The 10,356-nt window shown below is 43.6% G+C and overlaps 1 protein-coding gene across 1 annotated transcript; it reads right to left on the bottom strand.

The window, feature by feature from the left end:
• Positions 1-533: 533 nt before the first annotated feature.
• On the bottom strand, positions 534-1,680 carry LOC135721723 (beta-1,3-galactosyl-O-glycosyl-glycoprotein beta-1,6-N-acetylglucosaminyltransferase 4-like). Its single transcript, XM_065244159.2, has one exon. The coding sequence runs from the start codon at positions 1,605-1,607 to the stop codon at positions 534-536; it is 1,074 nt and encodes a 357-aa protein (XP_065100231.2). The 5' UTR covers positions 1,608-1,680.
• Positions 1,681-10,356: the final 8,676 nt, after the last annotated feature.

Here is a 10,356-nt window from a genome sequence, read left to right as displayed (position 1 = left end):
TAAAGAGTAACCGAGATGAGCAGAGCACTTATCAAGGTTTGAGATGTCACATTTTTAAACAGGTGCAGTTAAGAAAATGTATATATATATAATTTTAGTGTTCTGCATCCCAGATTGTTACAGACAGAGCAACTGAGACCCACTTGCAACTTGAGAGCCACTGCTTTAATCGGACATAATATAGTAATTGTGAATTACTATATTAAAATGCATTTTGTCATATACAGATTCAATTATTATTAAATAGATAATCAAAGCTGCAAAACCACAAAAGCAAGGAGAAATTAAAGGGTGTTTTATTTTTAACCCAGCATTGGGTCAAAAAGGATGCACCCAATCATTGGGTTAATTTAACCCAGAAAATAATTAAATATGACCCAACAATGGCTTGAAACACCTCAGCAGTTTGGATTGAAACAACCCTGCATGTTAAATTACTACCCAGTGGGTTAGGGTTTATTCAATGCAGAGTTGAAAATAACCAATTATTTGTTTTTTAGTGTAAAGACATCAGTAAAGAAAATCTGATCAATTTATTGTCTTGACACCATCTGTTTTTCTAACAGCCTCTCCTCTAAACATTCAATAAGAATAGGATCCACCTTTGGGTCCACTTTATTAGCAAACCAGTGACCATAGTTAAGAAGCCATCTGAGCTCACCAGCACCAAAAATACACACAGACCGTACATGCTCCCCAGTGCATGGTGGGTAAAGACTCCCTTCTAAATATTCCCACTTCACCAGACGGGTTTTACTTTTCAGTAGTGAAATGTCTGGGTAAGATCTGGACACCTCTCCTGGCACTCCAGGCACACGAACCAAAGTTCCCCAAAAATGTTCATCAGGTGAGAATGTGTCCTCAGACCAAACCAAGAAATCTTTGACTAAAGAACTCCACTGAACAAAATGTGCAAATTCCTGTGAAAGTGTAAAGTATGCACTGCCCACAAACATTTTTATGTTATGAGGTGGTGGAAGTTTCTTCTCAGTAGTAGTTATAGGTATTTGGTAGTGTTTAGATATGCCATTCATTTCATGGTGAAAAGTCCAGCGCCATTCTTTTCCTCCTGGTCGCTTGCTCTCCACCATGTTCTTGCCACTAAGCATCTTTAGATCTGACACCAGTTCAGCATTCGTCCGCAGTGGAAAGTCCTGACCACACAGATTGATGACATACTTCCACTTCACCTCAGACTCCAGGAGATCAGACAAACAATTAAGATCTGCTTTGAGGCGTGAGATGCTTGCATACTGCACCCTCTCCAGTTTTGAGGCAATAAAGACGTTAGGAATGCAGCGGGCCAGACCTTGCATTGCTGAAATAAAGTCATCTGAAGACTTCAGGTCATAATGTATACAGTAAACATTATGTGGCATATAAATGGCTCTTAACAACCTCTCCACAAGATCGGCATTCTTGTGAACGACCAACGAGTAAGCAAGAGGAAATTCACGCTCAGACTCAGAGCCTTGTACTGCACCATAACCCTTTGATGTCATAAACTGATCACAGTCAGAGGTGACATGCACAATATTCATGTCAGTTGGCCTCACGTAGCTGTTTTTACGGACGGCTAAGGATTTTCCCACTTCCACCGGTTCCATATCATATATTGCTGAGCAATTAATCTCATATTTTATTGTCAGTCGCTGTCTATCAAACACTCTTGTTGATCTGAAGGTATTAGGACTTTTAACTTTCAAAGATAGAAATGTAAAAACATATATAAGTACAATCAGTGTTACAAAGAAAAGTTTGATTGGTTTGTGATGAAGCCACGATCTTCTCATTCTGTAGAAAAGAAACATAAACTCATGTTACAAAGTTGTCCCATGACTGCATACAAATACAACACAGAGTGAAAACCTAATCCACCTATAATTAAAAAATGTTGACATTTCCTACCTGATAATGTGTTACCCTTTAAACAGATTAACACAGTGGTTCTCAACTCCAGTCCTCGGGACCCACTGCACATTTTGGATGTCTCTCATATCTGACACACTCAGTTCAGTTCATGGAATCTATCCTAACGAGCTGATGATCTGAATCAGGTGTGTTAAATAAGGGAGACACGCAGAATATGCAGAGCAGTGGGTCCCGAGGACTGGAGTTGAGAACCACTGCATTAACATATAGAGGCGGTTTCCCGGACAGGGATTTGTTTAAGACAGGACTATGCCTTAGTTAAATTAGGATATTTAAGTCATTGACATAAGGCATGATTTATAAATATTTATAAAAAATCTTGACATATCCCCCCAGTGCTGTGATTGGTCCACTAGAACCCCTCCCATCATATAAAAAAACTGCGTTTGCAACAGTGAGAACCAAGATGGGCCAAGTTGGAGAATGATTTAGCTGAAACGGCAACAAAAGTCACTGTTTATTTACTTTCATCACTGCTGGTCTTCTCAAAACATACACAACAAGCTGCTGTTTCTTCTTCGTTTGTGGATTAAACTGGCCAAGGTGCTTCTTCACTGACAGTTGCACTGCTACTGAAGTTACACATGTGGATACTGCCTACCAGCAGTCTGCCTGTGTGTTAACCCGAATATATATATGTATATATGAAAATCGACGCGTATACTATGTTAGGCTACGCCTTAGGACGTATGCACAACTATGCAGAGCCCTTGAGAGTATCCTGGAAAGGTGACGTCTCTGAACCCCAATGTCTCAGTACTGGGGTACCTCAAGGCTCAGTGCTTGGACCACTGCTCTTTTCTTTATATACATGACATCCTTGGGCTCTGTCATTCGGAAACATGGCTTTTCTTACCACTGCTATGCGGATGATGCACAACTTCACTTGCCGTTCCAGTCTGACGATTTTTTAGGAGAATTGGCTAAAAACCCTTCTCTTCCACCAACACCTCACTTGTTAATATCTTTTCTTTTCTCCATGCTTATCTTTACATTCTCTGTCGAAAAAATACTAACCCTTGTGTTGGATCAGGTATCCACACCACAGACAAAATAAAAAACGATCCACCCCCGGACGTCAGATCACGTCAGAAAATATAAGTTTATTTATATAACAGGCATCTGTCAGTTAAAAGGTTAATCAATTGTTGCTAGAGGAGAGCATAAACAAGACATGAGACAAAGGTTTAGATGATAAAATAGAACAGAGTTTTATTGATGGACAGTTTCAGTTGCTTATGTCTCAATGTTCAAACCTCGTCTAAATCGCATGAATAGAGCATGCACTGTTATATCAAAATTGCTAACCTCCAACATCCTTTAGACCTTGGGCTTCCATAAACATTATCTTTATTTATCTTTGTTTACACACAGACAGAACAGCTCATGAAACTTCACAAATGTGAGACTGAACCACCATGAAATTAATAAGAGACATATATAATATAGAAATATAATGAATGAATGAATGAATAAATGAATGAATAATGAATAAATGAATAAACAATAATGTAATAATAAAAATGATAATAATGAAATTGATAATGATAAAATAATATTAAATAATCAAATACATAATTAAATGGATAACTAATGATTATAAAATGTTTATGATTATAATGATTATGTAAATAAATTATTAAAGATAAAAAAACAAAATAATAAAAACATTCTACACTTAAGGATCTAAGGTAGATCCATTACCTTGGCTATGTATACTGTGTTAGACTTATTGAGACTCGTTTTAGTGCAATTATGTATTGCTGTTGTTGTGTTGCTTTAATTGTTTCTATTGTTACCTTATTTGTAAGTCGCTTTGGACAAAAGCATCTACTAAATGTAAAATGTAAATAAACATTACTGGTGTGCATCTTCAGACCCGTTTTAAGATATGTAAAAGCAAATTGACATTTCTTAAGCCCTGTCTGGGAAACTAGGGTTTATTCTAGTCCCATACTACAATGAGCTGCCTTAATTTAAAAACATCTTGTACTAATATATCTTAACATATATCAGTGTCATTGTTTTGTCTTAAGATGCACACCAGTATTGTTTTTAGAAAGGTTGTTTTTAAAAACGACTTAAATGTCCTAATAAGGTCTAGTCCTGGATTAATCTAAACCCTATCCGGGAAACTGCCCCGTAAAGCGTGTTTCAGTAACCTATAAACTTTAATGGTTACAAAGCTACAACATATCCATTAATTGAAACTTACCTCCTTGCCTTGGCATTGCTGTCTTTCAAAAAATGGGAATTGAAAAAATACATCATCTTCAGAAAACTTCAGAGTTGTTGACAGAAATCCAAAAAATAAAAAGAAACAAATGTCCAAATGTCTCACATACTGTAAACTGAAAAACATCTGTTGAAAAAGTCCATCCAAGAGATCTCTCTTAAACACCATAATAAAAAATATACGCTATTCAACCTGCATTTCAAGTTCTGCATTTTAAAAATTGCATTGTGTAATTACCAGATGAAGGTATTATTAAATCCAGGGTGGAGTTCAGTTAGTCTAATGAATGCAGAAATGAACTGGCTTCATAACTGGCATATTTATGTTTAAAGAATCTGGACAACCAACTAATGGATGGTGGAGTCATTACATAAACGTTCTGTCATGAAATGTTGAGTAATAAAACAATAAACAAGAAGTAATAAAAAAGAAGCTAATTTGACAGTCACAGTGCGTTTTATGTACTACATTTATTGTTTGCTCCTAGACTAAAATTTGTAAATGCTTTGGATTAAAGTGTCTACTAAATTAATAAATGTAAATATAAACTTATTTATTTTCAGCTACACTAAAAAATAAGTAATTTCATAATTGTTCTGTTTTACTGTATAATGTCCTGGATACATATTTTAAGCTATATTTAAATATATATACAGTCTTGTTCAAAATAATAGCAGTACAATGTGACTAACCAGAATAATCAAGGTTTTTAGTATATTTTTTATTGCTACGTGGCAAACAAGTTACCAGTAGGTTCAGTAGATTCTCAGAAAACAAATGAGACCCAGCATTCATGATATGCACGCTCTTAAGGCTGTGCAATTGGGCTATTAGTTGAATTAGTTGAAAGGGGTGTGTTCAAAAAAATTGCAGTGTGGCATTCAATCACTGAGGTCATCAATTTTGTGAAGAAACAGGTGTGAATCAGGTGGCCCCTATTTAAGGATGAAGCAACACTTGTTGAACATGCATTTGAAAGCTGAGGAAAATGGGTCGTTCAAGACATTGTTCAGAAGAACAGCGTACTTTGATTAAAAAGTTGATTGGAGAGGGGAAAACCTATAAAGATGTGCAAAAAATGATAGGCTGTTCAGCTAAAATGATCTCCAATGCCTTAAAATGGAGAGCAAAACCAGAGATACGTGGAAGAAAACGGAAGACAACCATCAAAATGGATAGAAGAATAACCAGAATGGCAAAGGCTCAGCCAATGATCACCTCCAGGATGATCAAAGACAGTCTGGAGTTACGTGTAAGTACTGTGACAGTTAGAAGACGTCTGTATGAAGCGAATCTATTTTCAAGAATCCCCCGCAAAGTCCCTCTGTTAAAAAAAAGGCATGTGCAGAAGAGGTTACAATTTGCCAAAGAACACATCAACTGGCCTATAGAGAAATGGAGGAACATTTTGTGCACTGATGAGAGTAAAATTGTTCTTTTTGGGTCCAAGGGCCACAGGTAGATTGTGAGACGACCCCCAAACTCTGAATTCAAGCCACAGTACACAGTGAAGACAGTGAAGCATGGAGGTGCAAGCATCATGATATGGGCATGTTTCTCCTACTGGTGTTGGGCCTATTTATCGCATACCAGGGATCATGGATCAGTTTGCATATGTTAAAATACTTGAAGAGGTCATGTTGCCCTATGCTGAAGAGGACATGCCCTTGAAATGGTTGTTTCAACAAGACAATGACCCAAAACACACCAGTAAACGGGCAAAGTCTTGGTTCCAAACCAACAAAATTAATGTTATGGAGTGGCCAGCCCAATCTCCAGACCTTAATCCAATTGAGAACTTGTGGGGTGATATCAAAAATGCTGTTTCTGAAGCAAAACCAAGAAATGTGAATGAATTGTGGAATGTTGTTAAAGAATCATGGAGTGGAATAACAGCTGAGAGGTGCCACAAGTTGGTTGACTCCATGCCACACAGATGTCAAGCAGTTTTAAAAAACTGTGGTCATACAACTAAATATTAGTTTAGTGATTCACAGGATTGCTAAATCCCAGAAAAAAAAATGTTTGTACAAAATAGTTTTGAGTTCGTACAGTCAAAGGTAGACACTGCTATTTTTTTGAACACACCCCTTTCAACTAATTGCCCAATTGCACAGCCTTAAGAGCGTGCATATCATGAATGCTGGGTCTCATTTGTTTTCTGAGAATCTACTGAACCTACTGGTAACTTGTTTGCCACGTAGCAATAAAAAATATACTAAAAACGTCTCGGTTACGGATGTAACCCTCGTTCCCTGAAGGAGGGAACGGAGACGTCACGTCGTGACCGACGAATTGGGAACTCGCTTAGAGAGACCAATCTGCTTCGAATACTACTAAAACGCCAATGAACTTGGCATTGAGATATTTGCATAATGCTGGCGCCGCCCCGCCAGGTGCGTATATAAGCAGCAGGTGCAAATAAGGAAATCAGCTTCTTTTTCGCTGAGAAAGCCGGAGAGTGTGACCGGCCGTAACAGCAGGTGGCAGCACCTGTGGCGACGGAACGTGACGTCTCCGTTCCCTCCTTCAGGGAACGAGGGTTACATCCGTAACCGAGACGTTCCCTTTCAGTCGGTCACTACGACGTCACGTCGTGACCGACGAATTGGGAATCCCTACCAAAACGCCACTAGGGGCTGACCTCTTCCAGTGTCTGCGTAAAGCCCTCCGGTTCCACTTAAGGATAAGGAGAATTAGGTTTTAAGGCAGAAGGCCGGGCACTAGATGTTCCTTTAACCCCACAGAAGTGCCAGCGACTGGGAAGCGCCCTACCTGAGCGGGATAGGAACGCTGCGGAAGCCACCACCCGTCTTAAGGGTTAATGGTGGGCGAAAGTCAACCGTAGTTGAGGTAAAATGACAGCCGTGGCTGTGTAAGCAAAGCAGTGCTCTGCTAAGGGAAACGTGGGCTAGTAGGATTAACCCCACGGAAAATACTCACAAAGGAACCCGGTGGGACACAATGTGGAGCCCGAGCCAACACGTAGGTTCGCGAGGATGCAGCTAGTGAAGGCTGACAGCCAATGCTCCGCAACAAAGGCTGCCAAGGCAGCGGAGGAAGAACAATTCAAACCATTACGCATTTTTGTTCTGAAGGCCTTCCATACTGACACAGTTATGAAGCATCAGATGGAGGCTGCAAGCCGACCTGTGAGACTGTTCTCCGTGCTCCCCCTGGTGAGGAAAGAACACGAGAGGATACAGGCTCAATACGAACACTGTAAAATCTAATGAACGTATTAGGTGTCGCCCAACCAGCAGCTCTACAGATGTCTGTTAGCGAGGAACCACGAGCTAGAGCCCAAGATGAGGCAACGCTCCGTGTGGAGTGCGCTCTCAAATTAAAGGGGCAAGGAATACCCTGAAGATTATAAGCCAGGGCGATAGTATCAACTATCCAATGAGACATCCTCTGCTTAGTGACAGCTTTCCCTTTCTGCTGGCCACCATAACAAACAAAGAGCTGGTCTGAGGTCCTGAGGCTTTGCGTGCGATCCACGTAGAGTCGCAGTGCGCGTACGGGGCACAACAAAGCCACGGTTGGGTCTGCGTCCTCCGGAGGCAGCGCTTGCAAGCTCACCACTTGGTCTCTGAAAGGAGTCGTGGGAACTTTGGGCACGTAGCCTGGTCTGGGCCTCAATGTTACGCTTGAGGCAGCAGGACCAAACTGAAGGCACGAGTCGTCAACAGAGAATGCATGTAAATCCCCTACTCTCTTCATTGAGGCCAAAGCTAGCAGGGTCAGAGCTTTCATTGATAAAAGCTTCAGACTCACAGACTGCAAAGGCTCGAACGGGGGGGCCTGAAGGGCTTTCAGCACCATGGACAGGTCCCAGGGAGGAATAGAAGGAGGGCGCGAGGGGTTTAGCCTACGAGCGCCTCTTAGAAATCTAACAACCAAATCATGCTGGCCAACTGTTCTGCCGTTAATAAGTGAGTGATGAGCAGAAATAGCAGCGATATCAACTTTAATGGTGGAGGGTGACAGCCTACCGTCTAACCTATGTTGAAGATATAAAAGCACGGTGTTAATAGGGCATTCTCTGGGGTCCTCGCGTTGCGAAGAGCACCAGGTGACGAAAAGGTTCCATTTAAACGCGTAAGCCCGTCTCGTAGACGGAGCTCGTGCCGCGTTGATTGTGTTAGATACCGCTTGTGGTAAATCACTTAAACCTTGCGCGCGCTCAACGACCACACATGGAGATCCCACAGGTCGGGGCGCGGGTGCCATAATGTGCCCCCTCCTTGAGAAAGAAGGTCCTTCCTCAGGGGAATCCGCCAGGGAGGGGCTGTCGCGAGGAGCATTAACTCTGGAAACCAATTCTTGCTCGTCCAATATGGGGCGATCAGTAAAAGGTTCTCCTCGTCCTGCCTGACCTTGCACAGTGTCTGTGCGATTAAGCTCACTGGGGGGAATGCGTATTTGCGCATCCCCCGAGGCCAGCTGTGTGCCAATGCGTCCACGCCGAGGCTGCCCTCGGTTAGTGAATAAAACAGGCGACAGTGGGTATCGTCCGGCGACGCAAACAGATCTATCTGCGCACGACCGAACTTCTTCCAAATTAGCTGGACCGTCTGGGGGTGGAGTCGCCATTCGCCGGGGCGCGCAGCTCGAGAAAGCGCGTCCGCTGCTGTATTGAGCGAGCCCGGAATGTGAATGGCACGAAGGGACCTCAGATGCTTCTGACTCCAAAGGAGGAGATGACGAGCGAGATGCGACAGGTGACGGGAGCGCAAACCGCCTTGACGGTTGATATACGCAACGGTCGCAGTGTTGTCGGTGCGTACTAGTACATCCTTCCCTCGCAGCTCCGTAGCGAAGCGTACGAGTCCCAGATATACTGCCCACAACTCTCGGCAATTGATATGCCAGTGCAACTGGGGTGCTGTCCACACCCCTGAAGCCGTAAGCTCGTCGTACGTGGCACCCCAGCCCGTGTCGGACGCATCTGTGTGTACAACAGCATGCTGAGCGATCTGTCTCATGGACACACCGGACCTGAGAAACGCGGGGTCCGACCACGGGGGGAATGTTAGGCGACACGCAGGTGTAATGGTTACACGATGGATGCCGGCGCGCCACGCTCTCCTCGGGACTCGATCGTGAAGCCAACGCTGAAGCGGTCTCATATGGAGCAGTCCGAGCGGTGTCACGGCCGCTGCTGCAGCCATATGCCCCAGGAGCTTCTGAAATTGTTTCAGCGGGACCGCATTCTTCCCTCGGAATGAACCGAGGCAAGTCAGAATTGACTGGACGCGCTCTTCTGTCAAACGCGCCGATAAATCGATCGAGTCCAGTTCCATCCCGAGAAAAGAGATCCTCTGCGTGGGGCAGAGTTTGCTCTTTTCCCAGTTGACCCGAAGACCCAAACGGGCGAGATGCCGAAGCGTTAAATCTCTGTGCTCGCACAGCGTCCGTCGAGAATGCGCTATTATAAGCCAATCGTCGAGGTAAGCCAATATGCGAACGCCACTCTCTCTGAGGGGTTTTAACGCCGCCTCCACTACTTTCGTGAACACACGGGGAGAGAGGGATAGCCCGAACGGTAAAACTTTGTACTGGTATGCCCGTCCCTCGAACGCAAACCGGAGAAACGGTCTGTGACGAGGGATTATGGACACATGAAAGTACGCGTCTTTCAGGTCTATTGCCGCAAACCAATCTTGGGGGCGAATTGAATTGAATATTTGCTTCGGTGTTATCATCCTGAAGGACCTCTTCTGCAGAGATTTGTTCAGAACGCGCAAATCCAAGATCGGTCGCAACCCGCCGCCTTTTTTGGGTACTATAAAATACGGGCTGTAGAAGCCCGATCTCATCTCGGTTGGAGGGACCGGCTCGATCGCGTCCTTCGCCAACAGGACTTCGACCTCTGCACGCAGTACGTGTGCATCGGACGCTTTCACCGTGGTGAAACGAATGCCCGAGAATTTGGGTGTGTGCCGGATGAATTGAATTTCGTAACCGAGGCGAACAGTGCGTAAAACCCAACGAGACGGGCTGGGAAGCTGAAGCCACGCCCCCAGGGACCGTACGAGGGGAATTAACGGCACTGTCGGGGTACCCGCGGTGGGGCGGCTGAGCGGGACAGGTGGTACTGCCGGTACGTCTGCTGAGACAGCATAAGTATCTACAGTATGTGTGTGTGTGACACTGACCTGAGCCCGCTGAGGGTGACGGTCGTC

This window comes from Paramisgurnus dabryanus, chromosome 18 (genome assembly GCF_030506205.2).
Source record: "Paramisgurnus dabryanus chromosome 18, PD_genome_1.1, whole genome shotgun sequence".
Classification (NCBI taxonomy): domain Eukaryota; kingdom Metazoa; phylum Chordata; class Actinopteri; order Cypriniformes; family Cobitidae; genus Paramisgurnus; species Paramisgurnus dabryanus.
This window is presented reverse-complemented; position numbering and strand designations above follow the sequence as displayed.